The sequence below is a fragment of the Haemaphysalis longicornis genome, unplaced genomic scaffold (genome assembly GCF_048455015.1).
Source record: "Haemaphysalis longicornis isolate Haplotype H1 unplaced genomic scaffold, Haemaphysalis longicornis Haplotype H1 scaffold_1, whole genome shotgun sequence".
NCBI classification, from domain to species: Eukaryota; Metazoa; Arthropoda; class Arachnida; order Ixodida; family Ixodidae; genus Haemaphysalis; species Haemaphysalis longicornis.
In genome coordinates this window covers 268,099,113-268,123,176 of record NW_027526203.1, presented here as the reverse complement: position 1 = coordinate 268,123,176, position 24,064 = coordinate 268,099,113, and the positions used below count along the sequence as shown (strand labels likewise).

Here is a 24,064-nt window from a genome sequence, read left to right as displayed (position 1 = left end):
TTGTAATGCCAGACCGTGATGTACGAACGAGCATAGAGCCATGAAAAAAGTTGCTTAAAGCGAGGTGACACGCTCGCAGCCCCCCACCAGCCCTTAATCCCCGACACACATTCACCCAATCGTAATTTGGGTAACGTTGCTATATTTGGCCACCTCGCTTTTGGCATTAAATTTCACTTCAATACCTCGTTATAGTTACATGCGCTCAATAACCACTTTATGCCCTTTTCACACGGGCACTTTCAATCCGGATTGAAGCTAAGCGTGACTGACTTTTTCAAGTGCGCTCGACACACCGCCGCTGCTACATGGCAGGTTTTGATCCCGATCAAGAAGCTGCACTGGTTGCACTCACCCACGCCAGATGGCGCTACAAATGTACTTCGTGGCCGACGTTTGGTAACTTTGCATGGTAGTAGTTATACGGAGCTACATGAACGTTACTGCATGCTTATTTGGGTAAAGTTATTTGATACAATTTGTGGCGTTAGTTGAAGTTGTCACCTTTTGTGCCATTACTCAGCGGGGACGAGAGTGTCACCGCTGTCGCCCGATCGCGCTTGGAACCTCAATTGCGCTTGAGAAATGAGGATTAAATTTCAGCGCAATCGGGCTCCATCGCGATTGAAACTGCCATGTAGCAGCGACTGATGCGGACTGAGCTCGATCCAGATCGACTCAATCGGATTGAAAGTGCCCGTGTGAAAGGGGTATTACATCACTTCAGATACCTTTCCTTCAGACACTCAATTATTCTTAGCCACGTGCACCAACCATTTCTACTATCAGGCGCTGCCCGAACACGTTGTAGCGATGGAACGTGCACAACTTCTGGCATGTCGAGGCTCGCAAGCTCGCTGTCAAAGCCAGTAATAACTACGTGTTTTACGAGTCCAAAAGTTGACTTCAGGAACCCTTATTATAGACGCATGCACCAAGTTTCACCCTCAGGAACGAAGCACGACAAAGTTGCAGGTGCCAAGCTGTTTTCAATGAACTCCGTCGTAAAAGCCGTGCACCTTCCCGTAATCTGGCACACGTCCTGAAGTGTTATCCCTGCGTCACTGTTCAGGACCGCAACAGACAAAACAACCAAACGGGAGCCCAGCTGACCGCATAACCTAAACCACAGAAAAGATCGGTGAAATGCACTGAGCAATTGAACTACACAGCAGTTGCTTCACATCGTGGCCATGTTTTTGTTGCTGTAGCGACACCCAATCAAGAAACCAAGCGAAGCAAATTGCACTTCAGAAGCTATCCTTTGCTTTGGTTCAGTCTTTCTTTTCCTGTCATTTGTACGTTTGTGAGTGAGCAACGACAAAAGAGGAGGGGAGCAGAAGGCAGAAGATGAGGGCTCAGTTGACTGAACGATGCCAGGATCTAATCGCCTCATCCCTACTGAAAACGGACTACTTGGAAAATACCGTGGTCAAATTGGGCTGCTGAAACTGACATGTGCGTTAAAATTTGCTTTTCAGGCTGTTTTGGAACCGTTAAGTGCAATCTTTTCATGCTGTTGGAGCAGCCTGGTGCAGGAAAATGAAATTGAGAACTGCGCATGGAAACATCTAGATGCCAGGAAAGATGTCTCTCGCTACCTATTCATTGCCTTTCGACAAAATGCACAGCTCACAAGAGTAATGTTCCGTACGGTGCTGCCTCCACCACCGTCGTGGTCTTTGTCACTGTCACCACTAACTGATGAAGGCCCGAAATTCTATTCCTTACTGAAGTAATCGCTTTCCCTCAGTGCACCCCCGTAGAACGCACACTATGAGAAAGCGGCAACATTCTGGAATCCAGAAGGCCTGTGATGAACATTGTGCTGCACCCGTTTAAAAAAAAAAAAAAAAAAAAAAAAAATATATATATATATATATATATATATATATATATAGAACAGAGACGTACGGGACGAGGGATTCCGTAAGGACACATATCAAAGTTGCAGTCCTTATTGCCAGTGCTGTTTGGCGTTTTAACAGTGTTTTATAGTGCCGAATGAGGTATGATTGCCTTTTTTTTTATGCAGGAATAAATAATAGAAAATTCAAGTCGAGAAAAAATGCGCCGTTTTTTCCGGAACCGCTTCCGGAAAAAACGGCGCATTTTTTCTTGCGCCAAGTGCTAGCTAATTCCAGGAACATACGGTATCGGAGCACGACGATTGGGACGTGTGTTGCCGGACAGCGCAGGACGTTCCACTGCGCACACAAATGAGTCAGGGTAGTACTTGCAGAGAGGTCCCGATGCACGTGCTGTATGTCGGCGGTGACATCTTCCGGTTTCTCGCAAAACCTCTTCGCACGGCTTACAAGCGAGGTGATTACAGACCGTTTGTGGGAGGCAGGGTTCAGAGACTTAAAATGCAGGTAGTGACCCGTATGGGTGCTCTTTCTGTACACGCTGAACGTCAAGGATTTCCCTTTGCGCTTTACCAGGACGTCCAGGAACGGAAGCTTGCCATGCTGCTCTACCTCTACGGTAAACCTGAATGCAGCATCCATGCTGTTCCGGTGCGCTGTGAATGCAGTCAGTGCCTCCTCTTTGATCACGCTGAAGCAATCGTCTACGTAACGAAGAAAGGTTTTGGGCGCAGGACAGAACGAATTCAGTGCACGTTGCTCAAGCGACTCCATCGTAAGATTTGCTGCTGTGACTGACACGGCTCCGCCCATCGCTGTCCTATGTACCTGCTTGTAGAACGTGCGCTCGAAAGTGAAGTACGTGTTCTCAAGGCAGAACCTCAGGAGCCGCCGCAAATCCGAGACTTCAATAGGCGTGCGCTCTGGCAGAGTTGTGTCTCTTTCGAGGGCTGTGACGCATGCGTCAACTGCCAAGTCAGTTGGTATACTCGCAAAACGTCTTTTTTGGATTTTAAACATTCTTGGTCGGTGCCAGTTTTTATTGTCACGGAATGGCAGTGCTGAACCTGGTCTTAAGCGGATGCAAGTCTGAGTTTGATATGCGATATATCAAAGGCAACTGTAGCAGTTATTTACCCATTCTTTTGTCTTAAACCAATCACTGTGCTTTAATATAAGTACAAGAAGAGAGAGTGTGGCTTTGACGGGTATTTATACAAAAAAAAAAAAAAAAAAAACGCAGCTCCAAACATTATTACAAAGCTGTTCCCAAAGTACAAATACTCACGAGTTGAGAAGACACACTTAACATTGGAGGTCAACAAAACATTGATGGAACCTACTTGCACCTTTAGTCCACATTTGTGCATGTGTTGTTCTGTATATTAAAACCTACTGAATATAAAGCAACTGAACATATATTTACACTAAAGAAAAAAATCCTCCTTCCATAAGTACGGATGCGCATTTTGTACCGATTTGACTGTCAGTGTTCTCATTTTCCCGCTGGTCAGTGCAACAGGACAGGCTTGAGTTATACAGTATGAACAGAGCACTTAAACATCTAAAACCAAGCTCATTTTGTCCTATAACTCACATTCCTTGTCGTTTCCTTACTCACCAGTCACATAGATATTTAACAATACGTTTAGCCTATTTTGCTACCTACTCCTATTTGCATTACTGGCATCCCAGCTGCCAGTAATGCAAATTTAAAGAATTAGGGCCTACCTTAACATCTAGTTCCTATTGACCTGACGAGGGCTGGAAGCTGGGCGAGTAGGTGTATACCTGGAACTGCATAGTGCGGAAGAAAGACTAGCACAAGGAATGAGAACACCACAAGCTCTAGGGAGGCTTTTTTTTTGTGTGTGTGTGTGTGTTTGTACTTTCCCACGCTGTTAGAAGCCGAATTCTACGACTTTCGCAGGACCGCGAAAAAGCTTCGTAAAATGCAGGTGTCGTAAAACTCAAACAATTACCTCTATAAATACAGTTTTGCACTACAAATTTGCAAGAAACATCAATGTAAAAACTACAAACTATATTCGCAGACAACTTTCACCACTCCACATTTTTTTCTTTTTTTTTGCTAATAAAGAAGTTTATTCTCTCTCTCTCTCTCTCTCTCTCTGCGGCGATACAGTGAAGGCTTCAGAGCCGAACCACACCATTTCGCTGCGCCGCAGGAAGTCGTTCAACAATAATAATTGGTTGGCTGTAACCTAAGCAATTAAAAAATATTTAGTTCTTATGTTTTAGCCCGGATTGAAAATGTCACTAAATTACTAGCCAAAATATATGAAACAGAGAGCATGATTTTTAGATTTCCGAATAATTTTAGCTGTGGCCATCGCCACTGGAGGTGCATAGGTTCTATTCCAGAAAGAAAGAAAAAAACAAACAAACATGGCGTCCTTGTTGATGGCATTTGGCAGCTCGCCACTTCATTCTCTGCATAGGATTTTGGAGAAGCTTGAGAAGCAAAAGCTGTCAAAACAAATGAAGCAAGTGGTTTGGAAAGTGTACGCCGAAGTGAAACTGATGGAACCGGGACTCTCCACCGGTTCCGCAATCCATCGGTTAGCCAGTTTGCCGACATAAGTGAGCGTGTGCGCGCGCTGCTCCTTCAGTATACCGTGTCCGCGCTATGCAAGCACAATACACGTCGCTCGTGCTGCCCAGTTTTCAGCTCCAGAAGAGCTTACAAATCAGTGCATGCCCTCAAAACTGCAGCACTGACAAAATTCCGTGCTTTTCTGAATGCTAGAGTTGGACGGTATAGTCCACGGTTGGTCTGAGTTCTCCAGTCAAAGCGTTGGCTTGTGTTTACAAACAAATGAAGCGTGATGAAGGAGACGCCAATGTGCCTACATGCTCAGTGATCGTGGTTCAGTGCACTCAGCCATGGAGCTCATGCGAAGAAATTAACTGTAGCAAATGCATATCTGTCACGCCGAAACAAACCAAAATCAGTTTATCGGGAACTACTTCGGCGCAGTAAAACAGAGCAGTTAGCTCCACCTTCCCCCTCACTCCCCAGCTTTCTCTCCATGACCACAGAAAGTTGTCCCCGAGTATAATGTTTTGCAGGGCTCTGACACCCAAATCCCTAAAAAAAGCAAATGCGAAAAAAATAATGAAGTGCTGGTGCCAATCAACAAACCTTGTGCCGCAGTCCACTGCCGCAATTCCTGTCAGCCCGTGCAAATCATGGCACACACGATCACAACAAACACATGTGGAAGCCTAAGCCCGTCAGCATAACCTCATTGGAGATTCACAGCTGAGTGGTAGAAATGAACACCTGCACACTTCCCCTGCGACCGCTGCGCAACAAGGCAAGAAGAGACGACACCGAAAAGAGGGGGATAGCGATTGTGCAGAGAAGCGGGCCGCTGCTGGAGGGGAGAAACAAAAGATGAGTCGGAGAAGTAAGCTATGTCGGAGAAAATCGATTGAGCGGGCTCAAGGTCAGTGGCACTCATTTTGTTCGCCCATCGGTCGCGCACTGCACACGGGTTGCCGGATAACGTGGGTCAGGCTTGAGATCGTGTCGGATAACCGCGGGTTTCTACAGGGACTTCGCCGGGACTCAACTAGTCTGTTGTAAAACCTGAAACCTATAACCAGGGTTCCACTGTATCTTCTAGTTTGTATCCCTTGCATTGTTAGTTCTGCTGTAACAATACAAATGACAGAACAAGAAACTATGAAAAAATTAAAGCCCCTTTCTTAAGAAAAAAGACGGTTAATGAGTGAACCTTCCCCCCCCCCCATGCAACCGAGTCAAAGTCAGTTCAACTTGCTTAAACCATGCCGGATAGGAGCAATCAGACATCTGGGGCGGTATTCTCGTAACTGTCCCTTTCATCGTGACGTACTTCCGGTTAAGCAGTGGGCGTTGGCAGTAGGTTTGTTGCGCTTGCGTTACGTCACTTCCGGTTGTTTGCTTTTAGCCAATCGGGGCTCGCCAAAAGGGACACTTTTGAAAGGGACGCAACAGGGACAAAACTCAAGAATACCGCCCCTGCTTCAAAATGCCAGGGACCCAGGTTCGATTCCAACTGCGAGAAGCATTTTTTTCTTTAGTTGCTTGATGTGCCATTGTGGAAACCGAATGTGCAAGTTGGCTTTCCTGCAGTGCGTTTTGGGGCAAAGTCGCCATCAGTGAGGCAGAGAAAGCTTCACTTTAAATTTGCCTCAATTGATGTGGTGGGGTCTATGCTAGCAGTGAGATTTTGGTTGTATGTGCAGCAGGTTTGGGCTGATGAACCGAATTCACACCCCCTCTCCACTTTTTCCGAGGCTTCCCACAGATGACAGTGCCATGTTTTTGTGCAGCGACACTACTACTGCTAGTGCAGTAAGCTACATCTCGGCTGTAAAACGTGCACTATAAAGGGCTTACAGATTCAGACTACCTGGGAATTTTAAGCATGTCCTGTAATCTTGGCACACAGAAGAACGACTGCGGTAGCCATGATTGCACCCATGTCTGGAATCAAATTAGCAGCCATGGGACATGCAACTGAGCACAACAGGGTTGGTCGAAACAGTGCGATGGAAATGGCCGTGACAGACACCCATATCCCAATTTAGCTGCACCAATTGTTTGCTACTTTTGATGAAGATATTTTGGGGCTTGAGTGGAGTGCGACACTCAATTTACGTGAAGCCAAAGTTTTCTCTAAATGCCTTCCACAGCCAAATGCAGAGAAATATGACCGTCTGTGGAAATTCGTAGAACATACCCAAGTCTGTGGCCAATACATTCCAGGACAATGACCAGGTGATACAGTAAAATCTCGATGATACGAATCTCGCTGGACCACGAAAAATATTCGTATCCCCCTAAATTCGTATGAACCAACACAGACCAAAAAATTGAGCACTAAAAAGTTTTCGCTTATTTCTTTTCTTTCTTTCGCGTGAAGAAATCCGTGACGTTTCTCTACTTTCTTTTACCCTCCATGTCGCCGAGCGGTCTCTTCTGGACTTTAGTCTCCTCACTCGCGGTGCCAAAGCTCACTACAGGAGCGCTTTTGCACGCGATTCGTGAGCGTCGGCAATACCGTGCCCACGGCCGCCTGTGCCTTGGTCAGAAAATGACGCGCGACGCGCACGGCAGTGGGAGGAGCCTGACGACTTGCGCCAACGGGAAGGCGTGCGCCTCATGGCGGCAGTTTCGAAGCGCTTGAGGCAGCCGGCTGGCTCCGCCGGAGATATTTAGGCTTAGCACCCTGGCACATATTTCATAGGCGCTTTCACTAGCGGCAGGGATGATGTTTTATAGCACCGTTTTCACCCACATTATTAGCTCATTTACGGCACAAGAAACTTCGTGAGTGCTTTGAGCCGTTAGAAGCGGTCGCTCGAGCTCCTCGCACCACTTCGCGACCGAAGCCGCCGCCATATTGCCACGGCCGACCGCGCCCCACGCAGCGTGCGCGTGGTTTCACGGCGCATTTTTGCGAGTGGAAAACAAAAGCCCGGCCATTCCCGGAGAAAGAGCGACAAAGAGGGGAGAGAGAGCCCGTACGTCACCGTCACTTGCTCGCTCGGCAGGTGGGTGCCTCGCTGCTCGTTCGCATCATCTGCCGGGCCGCCGCGCTGGTCCGTTCGTAAGAGCCTAAATTTTTCCCATTGCAAACAATGCAATTTCGTCGGGACTTATCAGAAATTCGTATCATCCCGAAATTCGTATCGTCAAGATTCCACTGTAATCTCACTACAACAATGGCCAATCTGTCCAAGGTTTCAGGCAGCCATTTCTTGTCTACGTTTGAACAAACGTTGGGTACAAACACAGTATGGTGTCGCAAGCGGAGTGGGTGTAACCAAAATCACCAGCATTTCGCATAACAGTTCAACTATCAGGCTCACATCAGGTTTGAATGATTTAAGTGGGCAGACCAGCAAGAACTACCTTTCAGACATTCGGCCTCTCAGGAGAAAATTTGAAAAATGACCTCACCCTTCCAATGACTTTTGCCAAGGTACAGTTCACAAGCAACAGGAGCCACTTTACAAGGATGAAGACAACTCACTCATTGCATCACCAAAAATAGGAGCGGATGCTGTCGTCAAAAAAAAGATAGACTAACACAATGAAAAGCAGCATGTCCGATCTGCAGACAAAGATTGCATCTAAGGCACCCATGATCAGCGCAGTCAACAAACTCTAACCTAAAAAGACGTTTCAGAGCAGTACGTCACAGAAGAGCCACTGAATGAACTCTCGTCACTTCAAGAGAATGGACAGGTTCAGCCAAAGTGATCGCGTGAAAGCCCCTGGAACTCTGGCAGCTGGGCACTGTGATACCGTTCACATATTAGATGACTGGTACAAGTGGAGAGCCAGTAGTTAGACTGAGGCAAAGGCAAAACTTTGGTCGCTGTTGCATAGCTCAGGACTGCCCTCTGCATTGTGGAGACGACAAAAAAGGGTGGACTGTGCAGTCATGCCAACCAGCCGAGGTCCTACATTGTTAGAATGACCTCCAGATCTGAATTGGAAAAACCCGAAAGGTTCTTAGTCTATGGAATGAGATTGATTGATTGTAGGGTTTAACGCGCCGACGCAACGCAGGCGATGAGGCGCGCCGTAGTGGAGGGCTCCGGATTAATTTTGACCACCTGGGGATCTTTAACGTGCGCCGAAATCTCGTACACACGGGCATTTTTGCTTTTCGCCTCCATCAGAAAAGCGACCGCCGCGGCCGGGAATCGAACCCGCGACCTCGTGCTGTCTATGGAATAAGAAAGCTACAAAGTCACTGCCTCACCCAGAATGCAGCCAGTGTGATAACCCATACTTCCGAGCCTCTCAGCATAAAGCACTTCCACTCCTACTGTGGCGTGTCATGAGCGGTCAGGTTCCTTTGCCAGACTACAGTTTCGTGCTAGTATCCTTGTGAAATATTCTTTCACCTTAACAATCTCCACAAGCACTTACTTATGATCACACGTCTGACCCTGATGGCGAGCTCCAAGAATAAGCCCCTTCTTGCCACTATGTTGGATTTCCCATTGATAGTTTCAAAGCTTTCAACACAATTCTTGATCCTTTATTGCGCAGTACATTTACTTTGCACTGAAACATGAGCAATGAAAAATGTTTTTACTGCATTTCCACATTATTTTACAATTGAAAACCAATGGTAGATTTAAAAGAACACTCAGTATTCTAGACTTTTCAAACAAGGAATTAGCAGTTCCAGGACGTAATGTTGGGCCAGACAGACCCTGAAGATACACTTATGACATTGCGTAACCAGAAGTTGTTCTGTGCCAACCGAAAACTTTGTGAGCAATGAGGCCTGCACGCTTGGCAAACTCCCAGCAAACTTTAATGCCCCAGATTGAATGATAGGGTTAAACTTATATTGCTGCCAACATGGCATTGCAAATCTGTACTGTAGAACTCAATACCAGGGCCTATTACACAGCATAAATCCAAGGCTAAAGTGACACACAATTGGGGGAAAAAAATCGCCACTGACATCATATAGCCCTAAAAACTGAAAGTCCAAGATAAAACTAATATTTGGCAGGTCCACAAGTATTCTCAGAAAACAGTATGGGCATTTCACAGTGCAAGCACCTCTCCGGCTGGGTCTCAAAGCTGATCTTGCCACAGTCATATTCCAGGCCAAATTTTTCAAAGGCATGTCAATGTATGGATTGAAATTAAAACCTAGAAAATTAGGTACCCCCAAACAATTAAAATGAAACAAGGTTTGGGCACATTGCGATCAGACAGATGCCCACGGCAGGATAGAAGATTAATGTGCTTAGCTCATCTTTACGCATTGCTCTCTGCCTCTTGTAGTTTCATAATATTAGCTATCGAGATCTTTGAGCACAGAGATCTTCAATTTTACACAGAAAAACTGATTCGGAGCAGTTATGACACTAAACACAATATTTATGGCTAAAAAAAAATTCTAGTCTGGAACAACTCAGATACAAAAAACTTTTCTGGCAGCTTGGGACATAGATGTATCGGCAGCTAACTACAGCCCAGGAGAGTTTTTCACAGGGGCTAGGAATGAACGGCAGCACCTTTTCGCAAACCATGGGAGATACCTGTAACCTGAATGACAACACAATAATTGAACAAGGTACTGGATCGTGCCATTATGAGAATTAGAAAATAGTTAAATTATTTTATTTAAATGACATGTGTCACAAAGAAATTGAGTGCACATTTTTATTCACACATATTTCCACTTAACATCAAAGAAATAGCTCGCGGTATGTTATTGCTTTGGCTTTTTGCAGATCTGTTCTATGAAAAATACCCACAGCCCCAAATTTTGCTGTAACGACAGCCCGCCTGCGCACCAAGTGTGAACTGCACACCGCCCCTCCATAGCATAGCACGTTGTACGAATCGCGTGACAGCAGCGAAAGAAACACCGGTGCACATAAGAACTCCCGGAACCATCTCGCATGTACCGACACAAATGTTTTTTAAATAAAGTGCAGCTCGGCGACGTGAGCAAATCTAAGTGAACACCCGTACTATATGGTGCGTATTTACCTGCGAATTCGGTGCTCCAGTGCAACTAGTGTGGCACAGCGACCAATTTCCACAGTAATGGCAAATGGCCATTAGTTTCGAGTGGTCAAACTTTTCGTGCAAAAAAAAAAAAAAAAAAAAAAAAAAAAAAAAAAAAAACAGAAAAGTCTCAAAAACGTTTTGGGCTAAAAGGGTCCGAAATAACTTTTACATTTAATTTAGGCACGGACACCACTCCACCCTTTCACCACTTGGTGCAAACTGCCCTGGCTGGCTCCCCACCCATTTCAGCCACAATGCTAACGGTGTCTTTGACAAAACTTTCTTTCCACTGAGCAGGTTGGTTCGTGACTCAAGTAAAAAAACGTAGTGTGAACAGGTTAAGACGAAATGAAATGCAGAACGACATGGGGCATCGACGTGTTGTCCATCCCCCAAACACTAGTTCTGTCTAATTTTTTTCTCTCTTATCCTCCAATGTCCTCCTTATCCTCCTCCGAGTCACTTTCTGGGGCTTTTTCTGCCGACCCAATTTTCCTTCATCAGTTTTCCATGCCACTTAACTAGTTCTAACTCCCTGCAGGCTGCCCCATGTCCACATTTCTGGTGTACCGCTGCAAGAATTCCTGGACAACCTCGAATAGTGAAACCAAACCTATCACTCGTTTTTCGGGGTTTTTGATCACTGATCTCCAAGTAGAGAATTTCATCTTCATGTCATTTTTTACACTATTTTGATTCAGTATTAGGGCAGCTGCTCAATACGAAATGGTGCTTGTGTATACAGCTGTTTAAAAGAATGGTGTTTGGCTATCACAACATATAGTTGCAAAAAAACAACAAAAAACAAAACAAATAGGTCTCTTGAGAAAAATAGAAATATAAAATGAGGCCAATGGTGTATAAAATGCCATGTGGGTCAATATCAAACAGAAAGGTAAGCTGAATGTTTATAGAACAATGAAAAAATAAATGTACAATGACTAGAATTACAATGCTAAATACACCAAAAGTTAACTTAGCCCTCTTTTTTTGAACACCTCTGTGACATGAATGGTGTATCTATCTAATCAGAGCCCACAGCAATCTTCAAAGCATGCGAGCAACAAAGACCCTGCACACACACTTCTGCCACAGGTTAAACACCTCAACACAAAACAGAACGGGTGCCAGCAAAGAGGCAGCTGCTCTGCTTTGCCAAACAGCATTTCCACATACACACAAAAAAGGGGGTTTAGGGGAGGGCAATTTGTTTTTCTGAGCTTTACAATGAAGTGCAGGAACAATATTGTCATTACTTCTATAGACAACAGGAGAGGTCCGTTCTAGTCCATGCATCTGCAGCCCCTGCCCCCCCTCCCCGCATTCCCACGCTGCCAACATGCACCAGTGTGTAAAAATCCGCCAGTATCCCAGCTGCCCGGACCAGTAAAGAGCAGTAAGTCAGCGTACCCCTCCGCTTGGACTGGCCGGTGCCACTAGAGGCGGGAGAATCCTGGCCCCGCTGCGGACACCAGCGGTCCTGAGGCAGCAGCAGCTTCTGGGGAGCCGGTGGTGGTGCCGCCTGTGCGGCCGGGGCACTGCGTGCAGGTGCTGCCTCGGTGCCTTCCAGCGGCACAGGCTGGATCACAATCAGGTTGGGCCGCGTGTGCTGGTTCCAATTGAACAGAGGCTGCAAGGAGGACACCGGGTCAGGGACACCTACGGGGAAGCTGTCCCTAGATGTTTCCCATGCGCTCCCCGGAATTCCTAGTTTGACCAAGCTGTCTACTGTCAAGGGAACTCCCAGCAAGAGCACCCTAATAAGCATGACATTGTTATCAGAAGCAAGACTGAGAAAAACTACTGGAAAATCCCACCGGTTAATATGTATTCGCACATTAACTTGCACATGCATTTCATCACTGGCGGACACACCACTTCTTGGGAAACGGTATAGACCCTGCCTGGCTCTGGTGTGCTTCACCTACTAATCGGGGATTTCTCAAGTCAAGGAATTCCCAGTAAAGTCTAGGATAGCATGTTGCTGCAGTCGCACGCAGACTAAAAATAAAATTATTTTATGTGCTACCAAGGCTACAGCTTGGCTACGAAGGGCACAGTAGCGGCACACTAGATTAACTTAGACCCCTTTCAGTTCTTTAATGACCACGATGATGACTGACAACATCCAAACACTTCGCAACTGACAAGATTTGCAGGGTCTGGCAAAATGAGTAAAGGAGCTGTGATGTGATTTCATCATGTTTGTGCAATGCGGTTACATGCCCTACCTGTTTCCTGCTTTAGTCTGGACCTATAACACAATACTGCCAGCGCATGTCAAACAATGTGCATTAGCACACAGTGCAGGAGAGAAAAAGAAACTGTAAATTTACCTGTTCTGTACTTTAGTAAAAAGTGCTTTTTTAAATTGTGCGGTGCCAACGGCTACAAAACGAGACATGACAGGTCAAGTCATGCCTCGTTCTGTTCGAACAGAAGCAAACAAAATTAGGCTGCCAAAGATACTAATTCAAACCTTTTTCTTTTTCAGACTAAACGCTGCGCAGACCAGCATATGCACAGCTTACCTTTCCAGCAGACGGCCTCTGATTGGAATGGTGGAAGCGGTTGTAGGTTGGATTCGAACCAGGTCGCTCGCGCGGTTCGGAATTTAATGAGTGCTGCAAGGAAAAAACCCGCGGTTCGGAATTTGATGGATTCTGTAAATGAAAACAAAACAAAAAAAAAGCATTGGTACCGTGTCACATGCAACAAAGCCTCTGTACGCTTGCTGGGATACTCACTGGTTTATGCTTCGCTTTGGCTTTCATAGACATCAAAGCTGCCGCGCGTAACGCCTCCAAATCATCGTCGTCATCTTCAACTGCTGATTTTGCAGCGCCATTGCCAGACTCAAATGACTTCAGGCCCGATGTCTAAGAATGAACGAAACAAAAACATAAGCATATTACAAGGAAAGCCCGCGCGATAACCACGCCATTGAGCATTACGCTCGCTTTCCGTCTTCGGAAGCGTTAAATGTTGCAAGTGAACGCACGAATTGACAAACCGGGTGGCACGCGATACGTTTCAAAAAGGGGCATGCCAAATTTAACCGTATTGTTTTCAAAAGGCAGCAAGGACAAAATGGCGATGTAGCACTCCCCACACCATAACTTTGCCATATACAAACGTCTAACTAAAGCGTAAGAACAGAAGTTGCCATAATGAAGAGAAATGAGCTTGAATTGTGTTCACCAAACACTCCAACCATTACAAATGTGCTAGTAAACTTAAGCAAGTAAGGAAAAGAAGAAAGAAGAAACAACAACACACCTCAGCTACCGCCGCCATGACACTCGTGTCTGACCCAGAATGCCATGCGGGATGTAGAAAACCAATGACAAAACAAGGTCGTTGTGACGCATCCACACGTGCCCGTGTTTTTTCACTGTAGAAGATACCACAATTTGCACTTAGAAACGTAATTACAACTGTAATACTGCGTTATTAATTAATATAATACTAAGGGTGCACTCGCACTGGTAAAGCAGACTTGTGGCAGGTGGTGTATTTTTCGCCGCCAGGGAAACATCCGTTGGCGCTTAGCCGCCTTTGTGGTCATTTCCGTTTCTTGCGGGGCGTAATGTTTCAAATGGTTTGAAATCAGGTTTGTCCGTATTATCGCGCCGACTAAAAAATATTCTTATTTTCTCCTTTCCCCACCTCATACTGGCCTTTTACGGATGCCGGACATTGTTCGTACCTCCTTTCCGCACTTGTCAGCTATCTCTGTTATTATTTAGTCGCCCGTCGTAAGGTCGCTGTCAACGACTTCTTTCTTTCACGCGCGCTTCCGGAGGTAAGAATCTCAGCCATGCTTGACAAACAGCGGTCGGACGATCTTGACGAGCAGTATGTTCTGCTGGAGACCATAGGGGCAGGTATGTGGTGTGTTCTCTCTTCTACTTCGTCCGGGGGGGGATGGTGTGGACTGCCAAGTTAACGTATGCTCCTTCGCTTTTCAGGTGGCTTTGCGAAGGTAAAGCTTGGCCTCCATGTCTTGACGGGCGAGAAGGTTGCTATAAAAATAATGGACAAGAAAGTTCTTGGGGTAAGTATTTCGTTATAAAGGCGCTGAGCCTCTGGGTGTGCTAAAAACGTTTCGCCTGCTTTTTCTTGCGTAGGAAGACCTGCCCCGAGTGAAGCTAGAGATCAAAGCTTTGAAAGAGCTTAGCCACCAACACATTTGTAAACTCTACCAAGTGATCGAGAATGAGACTACCATATACCTTGTTCTTGAGGTGAGAATGCATTGGAAACGCGCCTATGTGGTGTGTGCAAGGCTAATGGTTTCTTAACAGTAATATTAACATGTGTGGCCCAACGTTGCACCCTTTTTTCTTCTAGACTGTGTGAATATTAGCGCTTGTAGATTATATTCTACCGTGGCCTGGCAGTGGTTTGAATCCTCCTTTGTGATCGAGCTGTTTCCTTGTATTATTCTCTGGGAATTTTTATTGGGCTGCGCGCAGCTGTTTCCCAAGAGAGAATGGTAGCTGGGAAATTAACCATAAACCAGCTGGTCCCAGCTGCCATTTTCTCCTGGGTTGTGCTGACCTTCAAACGACAAAACCTGGTCCAAATAGAATATGTAGATGGTGAGGAATCTCGAAAGGAATCAGATTTACCACTGAGAAATTTAGCGTGAAACATGTTGCTTTGTTATTGTCATCCTTGACTGTGGGATTAGGTGACGGTAAGCCCTACCGAGCCACCTAAAACAGCGACAGTTTTCAAATTTGATAGGCTGATGTTGGAGGGCATACCCAATGTTGGGCCCCGTCATTCCTGGTTGAGTGTTAAGCACTTTTTTTTTTAATCCATTCAGAGTTTATGGGGAAACTAGCAAAAATAGTAGTTCAGTAAGTCATGCTGTATCAGGCTGTCAGCACAGTTTTTCAGGAGCTCTGTACATGCAATCTTCTTCCAATGTTTTTGTATCCCTTCAGGGTTTTTACTTGAACCACTTTAACTTTTTACTATCTCTCTCTATATATATATCTCTATCTCTCCCCCCAGTACTGTTCAGGCGGGGAGCTGTTTGACTACATCGTAGACAGTGAGCGTCTGAGTGAGGAGGAGGCAAGGCACTTCTTCCGGCAGATAGTCTCTGCTGTGGCTTACATTCACTCCCACGGATATGCTCACAGAGATCTCAAACCAGTAAGTGCAACCCCCTTCTGAGCCATTGGAAAACTGCTTTTTGGCATATTTCAAAAGTATTGGTGGTGTTTCCTTTTTTTTTATCCCCATCTCAATTCGGGCTTCACTTTTCAATTATGCATTGATCACTGGTGCATTTTTGGGCAGGGGGGGGGGGGGTATGATCATTGATCTAGGCTTGACGCCCCCCTTCCCCCTTTTCCATAAAAATTTTGTGTCGATTGTACCTTGAAGCGTATTAAAAATGCTCACCACTTAAAAAAATAGGCTAAATTTTATGGGCACATATGTAATTCACCCTGGGCTGCTTCATTTATATTGCCACCATCTATGGAGAAACGTATTTTCTAAATGCCCATGTGTAATGCACCTTTTTGTGTATGTGTAACGATATGCTGCAATAGGCAGCAGGCAAATTTACAGCCCTTTTTGGTTAATTAACCACAAAAGTTCACAAGATGCTGGGAGTAGTCGCAGAAGTTAAAGGGACCCTGCAGTACTTACCACCTACTACAGTCGATTCCTATGATACAGTCTTCAGAGCTATGGTTTCGAAAAAACAGTCTAATTTGGATTTAACTCTTTCTTGACCGCGGGAAAATTGACCGATTTTTCGGGGTCCAAGAAAACATTTTTTTTCTGCTAAAAAAATTTGTTAGGCATTAATTACAGGAATACAGAAATGTAGATTATTTAACGGCCTTTCCAATAACACCAGTTTTAAAAATGTTCTCATACATCATAGTTGCAAAAAAAAATATCAAAATCAGTTTTTGTCAAGTTGTCGAAGAAAATAATAAAAAATATTTGTGTACAACAAACCACCAGCAGTAGAAAAAAATTAGAATATACATTTTGTAGGGAAACATTTCAAAAATATGCCCTAGAAAAAATGTCGACTTGCTTGGAATAGTTTGTCAGATATAAAAAAAATGTTAGCTCGCGGGGGTGCTCGTGCTATGCGGTGAAGCCCAACGTCCACTTCAAAATGTGCAATTTCGGGTGGTCACTTGGAAGAAATCTGGCGGTTTGACATTATTAGGGGCACCAATTTGTCCCCACGGGACGTAAAAGCATCTTGTAAATGACTGACTTTGCATTTACGGCCAGCACAGTATTTGGGACAAGCACACGATGCGAAAAAACATGCATAAGTTGAAAAAAAAACTGTGGTTGTAAAGTTGCGCTTTATTATCATCTTCGGACTCGCTATTGTAGCCTTGCTTGCAGGAATGAGGTGCGATGTGGGAGAATCGTGCCCTGCAAACTTTGGCCGAGTAGCTGTTGTGCGATAAAAAAGATCAACACGAGACTCCTCCATTGCACACCACCTAACGTTTTTTAACTTAAACAGTACAAAGCATATTGGAGACTTCTTCCGAATAGACAGTTCAACTAACAAGCAACACTAGACCCCCGGAGATACCCTCGTATGGAAGCAAAACTGGCAGGTGAACAGCTGGCGTTGTGTAAGGCCGGTGTGAAGCGCTCTCCTCGTCGGAATTGATATCTGGCGACTGGGTGTTATCTTTTGATTTGCATAAGAAGTTCTTATAGAAATCTGGTTAGGGTGGGGTGAGATCATGAGCGGCATGCTTTTTTCCGTGGATCAGTAGCGGACTCTGAAGGCGCCATGGCAGTTAGGCTTGCAGTTGGGTAACTGCGTAGTAGCGCCAAATATGAATTCCGCGATGCAGAAACGAAACCAAAACTGTTGAAAACTGTTTGCGAATGGTCCTGTGGTAAGTAGAACTACAACACAGCTTAGAATAACGTGTGCCTAAAATCATTAAGTAGTTTGGCAAACCGGTGCTGCTTGACATTTTCAGCCGATTTCAGGGATTATAACTGTCAGAGTGCGAAGCTGAAGATTGAAAATCGTTTGCTGATTCACCATTCGTACCCTGATTACAAAAACCAAACGCTGGTGCCGAGTAATTATCCGTGGCACGCATTCTTCATTGGTAGCAGTGATGCGCGATGACCATGCCCCTTTTCCACACCAAGGTGATGCAAACGCGTGTCAAAAATCACGTTTTTGTTGCAAAAATGAAAACGAAACCGATTCTGAAAGGGCATTTTCTGAACTAACTCCCTTTACTTGATCCAGCAACACCTAGAATGGTATGAAAAGGGGCTCCCATGGTATCGTTCAAATTGAACTATTTTGAATGGGCGCGGTCATGAAAAAGTTGAGGCGGGCATCATTAGAATGGTGGCGGCCAATGAATAGAAGTCATCGATTGCAGATTCATTTGGAATTCGAAATTCCTCGTGGCACGCTTGAGTACGACACTGAACAGCAAGCTGACGTAAGGTGTAGGCATCGCAGCTTAGCAATTCTGGAACATGTCGTGTGCGTGTTCCTGAGGCTGGTTCTGCAAAGCGTCTTCGTTCGTTGCTGCTCCAGACGAGAGGTGTTCCGATACAAAAGACGATGGCATTGAGTGCCTCCACAGTGAATTAGAGAGCTGTCGGCATTCCCATGCAAAATTCATGGTGCTGCAACAGCACGTGAATTCGCAAGTGTTGATGACGGTGTCCAGGCTGTCGCGGATCGCAACGATGCGGCAGTCGCGGTGGGAATCACCGATACCGAATAATTGGACCTTATCAGCGACCCTGGCGACGTTCCCAGCCGCCTACTGCAGCTGACCTTGCGTCAGCACTCGACGTAAATCGCGGTTGTGGCAGCACAGTTGACGGTGCCGGGCTTCCTCATTTGAATGGTGTTAGTAAGCTTGAAGGCAGTTTGATGAACTTCATGATGCAGAATGTGAAGCAAGCAATGCTCATGTACCTTTTCATGCTAAAACGCTGTATTTCGTATTTTCCGTGCTTTGAGGAACAAATGGAGAAGCTAGCGCTTTCGCAATCTCGGAAAGCTCCCAGGGATGTGTGGAGTTTTCGTATAAGCTTGAGATGGGCGTATTTTATATTTCGAATTATTGATATATTAAACTATTTCCAATGCCCTTGGAGTTCGATATATCCGGAATCGGCTATATTTGGAATGCATTTTGGGGTAAAGTCTATTGTCCCAGCAATCTCCTCCCTCAGTAGTTATAAAAATCCGTTCACTATCACGGGAGCTACGCGAGATTGAAAATCACGCACAATCGTTCTCTTGTAACTCGACCTCCAAATACGCGACGAAGGCTGCACGCTCTAATGCCAAAGAAGGGGGAAACTCGTGACGTTCTCTTCGGCAGCCTTCGGTATATCACAGGACAAGGAATTTTTTCTCTTTTCTCCGCAGTGTGGAGTCGTCTATTTCTGGTGTGCTTCACGACTAAGCAGGCAATGGTGCCTGCTCACAAGCACACGCTCAGGCTGGTAGGGCGTTTTTAAAGCAATAGACCTTTGTTGCCAAGTGGTCTGGTTGAAAGTGAAGTATTAAGTTCGTCACTCCAACTCCACGTGCACTCGAAACACAAGACACTCCAAAACGGTCCAGGCAGGTTCAGCCATAGAAGACATTGGTGCGCAGCGCTGGCGACAGCGAATCGCCACCGGAAGTGCGAGAAATAAACCGACGTTGACCAGCAACAGCCACCGCTGTAATGACGCAATTAAAGTGGGGCGTAATGAGGGAAATTAAAGAGGGTGTGGTTAATTTTCCCGTGCCTTTTGCAGAGATTTGTGATCTTGCCGCTTCACGTGCACGTATAGTATTTAGTTCAGGTATTCCTGGCAGTCTAATATAAACATTGCGCATTTGTTTGCACTGCTCAAAGCATGCTACAGGGTCCCTATAACTGCTGTGGGGCCATCCTGTGGCTCAACAGTGCATGTAGGTGATTCTTTAATGGGAAGAGGGGAGTCCTGTAATTAGTGCTTCATAAGAGCTAGGAATTGTTGCAAGCAAATTCATGCTTCCACAATACTTTTTTTTTTCTCGTTTCTTTTGTTCGAATTTCCAGTAAAGCAAGTTAAGGGCTTGTTCGTTTCTTGTATATTTTGGACATGTTTAGTAAAAAAAGAAGTTTTACAAAAACATCTTTTTCCCCCCTGATCTTGGGAAATGTTCATGCAGATCAGTACCAGGACCGCTGGTACTCCACTCTAGCTGTATTGCTGACAGGGGTGCTTGCAGCCAAGAATGTGCACCTTTGCTGTGGGTACGGTTGGTTCAGCAGTGGTCTGTTCACATGGAGTTACACCATGCACCTGGCACTATAACTTTGCCAAACTCAAGAGATCACTCCTTTCTATGACAGCTATGTTTACACAGTGGATGGGCTTTGTCATTTCTTTAGGTTTTTCACGCATCACTAAAGGCAATTGTAATGGCCGAACCTTTAAAATTTACCACATCATACAGTCATCGTTATAAGTTAATGCTACCAAAAAGCAATGCACTACCATTATTTGTTGCCCAGAAAAGTAACTAGTTACTGGTAGTCCCTTTAACTAGTTACTTCTCGGGGCTACTTTGTTGCAACGAGGTTTATGCAAATCTATTTACATCGAGCTTGTTCTTGTAGCACTTTAAAACTGGCAACTAAGTGGGCCAGAAGTTGGCTAATTTCTTGCCTAGTACATCTGTGGGCTTCTGGAGTCTATTTTCCTCCAGTATAGCAAAGGCTTGCTTTGACATTTCCATTTGCCATAAAGAGTCTTGCACTACAAAATGTTCTGCTCTTCTTTTGGTGCACAGGAAAACCTTCTCCTGGATGAGAACCACAACCTGAAGCTCATTGATTTCGGACTGTGTGCAAAGCCTAAGGTACGTCCCACCTTAGTGGCTGCTAAACTTGAACACCATGGGCCAATTGCATTGCCGTGGTGTGAAAGATGTGTTGCATCGTGGAAAGATTGCAGCTCGTGGGGATTCTCGAGTGGTACAGCGCAGAATCCTGTGTTGGGGGGTAGGGATTTTGGGGGTTCTGCGGAGCCCTCACCTAATGGTTTTTGTCAGGTGTTACGATGAGCACCCAAAACTAAATGAGTAACTCTTCCAGCCACCTCTGGCTAGTGGTTGTGTTCATGCATACCATGTGCAGCCACTAAGAGCCACAATCCTTATAGCATAGAAGTGTGGAATAGACTTCCAGAGTATGCTGTTGCTAGATCAAATGTAAAAGCATTTGAGTGTTCGCTAGAATTGTACTACCAGCAACACGAAACCTAATGTCTGTCTTGTCATTGTGTATTGTTTTCTTGTTTGTACTCCTCTCTGTAATGACCCTCAAGTGAGGGTTACAGTATCAAAAGATTAATAAATCAATAAAATAAAATTATTTCTTCTAACCCCGTGGTCAAGATGCACAATGGAAGGACTTTACCACAGCCTATAAGGGCAGGTGCAGAGGGCACCATCTTTGATCATGTTCTGTGTCCTATGTGGCAACTGTTTCAATTGCCAGCAAACACCAAAAGAAATGTATAGATTCAGTGTCGACGTTGGGATTTTGCTGTGCACAGATCTCTACCCGCTGCCCCCCCACCCCCACCACGCACAAGTTTTTTCTTTATTTTATCTTGGAAGCTGGTACCACGAGATTAAACAGTGTAGGCACTAAGTGTAATGTAATCATGATGGTAAATCAGTGTGCTGCAGATCACTTCCTGCTCTGGCTGCATGTGAAGGTCTCGTGTGTGCGGAACCGTGATCCATTGTGCCTCTCTCCCTCTTTTCGTTCATTTCTATTTGCTACTAAGCTAGGGAGATGCAGGAATGTGGACCAAATTATGGCTAGCGCTTTTTCAGCTGGCTTGTGTTGATTGGTACACTCATCTCCCATCATCTTTTTCCAAATAGGCACTCTCTGCCAGCAACTGTTCCATCTTCAGGTGGTAGTATGAGGCATGCCTATAGCTAAAAACTGCTGTCCTAAAACATTTCACTCACTTATTGCCTCCAATAGACCTTATGCAAAAGTGCCGCCATCTACCGGAAGAAAAACGAAACGAGCCCGCGACGCCATGTTGGGGGATGGCGGTCGCTGGATTGCTTGGTACGGAGCGTGTGAGGGGCTTTCTCGGCTCGGCGATCCTTTTATATTCAGATTTAAGCGCAGCAAAATGAGCGGCGAGTGATCTGTGGACCTTTCTGTGTTGCCCACATTTGCGGGCGACTTCGTAATTACGCGTTATGCATCGAAAAAGCAGTCAGGGAGGCACCGGCAGGGAAGCTGTTGGAGGCTGTCGCGTTTCTTCTCCTTTTTTTTTTTTTTTTTTTTTTTGGCTTTGGGAACGCAAACGTTAAAAGTACATCCGTGTTGGATCGCATCTTGCGGGTTTCTCAGGAGGTCATTCCTGAAACGCTTCGAAACTTGCGGGCTACCCTCCGCGGTGGCTCAGTGGCTAAGGCGTTGCGCTGCTGAGCACGAGGTCGCGGGTTCGATTCCCGGCCGCGGAGGCCGCTTTTATGATGGAGGCGAAAAGCAAAAACGCCCGTGTGTACGAGATTTCGGCGCACGATAAAGATCCCCAGGTGGTCAAAATTAATCCGGAGCCCTCCACTACGGCGCGCCTCATTGCGTCCGTTGCGTCGGCGCGTTAAACCCTACAATCAATCAATCGAAACTTGCGGGCTGTCCTCAGGTTGAAATGGGGGAGGGGGCACTCGCGATTTAGCTATACGCTAATGATCCTCTGGGACGCAGAGGAAACCTGCAAAAGAAAAAAAGAACACTTAACAAAATAAATTGCATACCTTGCATTTTTTAACAGCAGAGCTGTTGCAGCTGGCCGTAATGTGTAGCGCGTAACGTGTGTGGCGTGTAACGCGTTAAACATTGTCAATAAATTACCAATAAATTAGCAATGAATAATTAAAGTACCAATAAATTGCCGAGCGCTGGTGAGCGCGTGCCTCGCGGAGACCGCCGAGCGTTCCCAGCACACGCAAAGGTTTTAGCAAAAAAAAACTGTGAAACCTTAAAGAGCGAGAAAATGCCGAGCGCTCGTGAGTGCGCGCCTCGCGGCGACCGCTGAGAGTCCTTTGCTCACTCTGTGGACAACAAAACTAGGTGTACACTACCGCTTAGAAAATTCCGCGCGAGAAATTTGATCTTGGGAAAATAGGCTACGGTCGAAGTGCAGGCGACGAGCGGTAAATGACCGATACACGGAATTATATGTACGTTACTTGCGCTACTCATGGCGCTACGTGAAGGTTGCAACTATCGCGGATCCTTTATTTCCTGTAACGCTTGGCAAACGATATATGCGTAGTACTTCCATCAAAGCCTACCGAACGTCCAGAATAAAAAGAAAACCCGGGCGTGCAAAGCACGAACGGCCGACTCAAAACTCTACCCGCACGATAAAGTACGAGCTGACCGATTCAGTGCGCCTTAACTACCAGCAGGGAAGAGTGCTCCGCGGCAAATACAGGGCTAGAAAATAGCTCACTTTGGAACCTTTTTAGTCCTGCACATATTATTCGTTTCGTGGCTATGCACGCGATCTAGCTATAATATTACTGCGCGAAGGGAAGTCGACACCCGCAAGCGACTTCACGCAAGGCTCAAGTCATGCTTCTGTTGAGAAATAAAAAAAAACATGTGTACGCTATTCACGTGGTCATCCTCGTATCATCTTTGTGGACAGCAAGTTACACGGCAGTATTTGGGCATCTTGGACAACGATAAATGCCGACGTGCGCGTCGCTAATCCCGGGCTATCATGTACACAGCGGTATCCGGAGATCCGGGAAGCCCCCAACATGGCGGAAGCGCACGCGGTTCCCGCAAGAGGGCGCCAGTTTTTGCATAAGGTCTATAGGCTGAGCCAATGTGGGCTCACGTGTCCTCTCTCTCTCTCTCCTCTCTTTTTTTTTTTTTTTTTTTTTTTTTTTTTTTTTTTTTTTTTACTATGGCCTGAGTCTTACAGCATAGGCTGTGAGGTCTCGGATGGCTGCATTTGTGATCTACACCGTTTGCATACATCAAGACATCAAGTTGATGTATGCACTAGTGCACACACATGCACGCAGACCGTGCAACTTCAGAGGGGTATTGGCCAAGGCTTGATAAAACACCCGAGATAATTTTGATGACTCAGTTACAGCGAGTCAGCAAACCTAATCACTCAACCAACGATTTCATTCACTAATAACTTTGTATAGTTCTTTAAATCTTGGTCCTGTGTGTGGGGATCATTCGTCAGAATTTTTGCTCTTGCCATGATTTAGTCCACCTGCCATCGCATTATTTTAACTTTGGCTGTGCAGATATACTTAATAGGCCTACCCACACCTTGACCTGGACTTGGCTGTCTGGACCACGTATGGAGGTCTTGCTTTGCTTTAAAAAGCACAGACTTGAAACTCTTGCTGACAGCTGTTCTACTGCTGCTCATTATACACCGAAGTACACCATTACTCTTCATATGCATTGTGTTATGAAAGTCTCGTGTTATTTACATGTAGTATTAACTTTCTGCAAAATAGGCTGACCTTGTAGAATTCCGAAGCTGTCATGTTTCTTGACTGCCTCTTTTGTGGTGC

The 24,064-nt window shown here is 45.6% G+C and overlaps 2 protein-coding genes across 6 annotated transcripts in view; one reads left to right on the top strand and one right to left on the bottom strand.

The window, feature by feature from the left end:
• The window catches only part of LOC144145571 (uncharacterized), a 37,463-nt gene extending 23,606 nt beyond the window's left edge, over positions 1-13,857 (bottom strand). For 3 of the 5 annotated variants that reach the window (XM_077677225.1, XM_077677232.1, XM_077677238.1), the window contains exons 1-4: positions 13,717-13,856; positions 13,185-13,316; positions 12,969-13,100; positions 11,848-12,067 (exon numbers count right to left, since the gene is read on the bottom strand). In XM_077677225.1, coding sequence (XP_077533351.1) covers positions 11,848-12,067; positions 12,969-13,100; positions 13,185-13,316; positions 13,717-13,734 — 502 coding nt within the window. In that variant the 5' untranslated portion in view covers positions 13,735-13,856. Of the gene's footprint in view, positions 1-11,847; positions 12,068-12,968; positions 13,101-13,184; positions 13,317-13,450; positions 13,677-13,716 lie in introns of those variants that run through there. The other 2 variants (XM_077677246.1, XM_077677253.1) reach the window with 2 other exon arrangements.
• A 143-nt stretch (positions 13,858-14,000) lies between these two features.
• LOC144145564 (maternal embryonic leucine zipper kinase-like) overlaps positions 14,001-24,064 on the top strand; it is a 139,720-nt gene continuing 129,656 nt past the window's right edge. Inside the window, exons 1-5 of the mRNA XM_077677213.1 lie at positions 14,001-14,324; positions 14,409-14,494; positions 14,568-14,684; positions 15,463-15,606; positions 20,267-20,335. Of these exons, the coding sequence (XP_077533339.1) occupies positions 14,258-14,324; positions 14,409-14,494; positions 14,568-14,684; positions 15,463-15,606; positions 20,267-20,335 (483 nt within the window). The 5' untranslated portion in view covers positions 14,001-14,257. The remainder of the gene's footprint in view (positions 14,325-14,408; positions 14,495-14,567; positions 14,685-15,462; positions 15,607-20,266; positions 20,336-24,064) is intronic.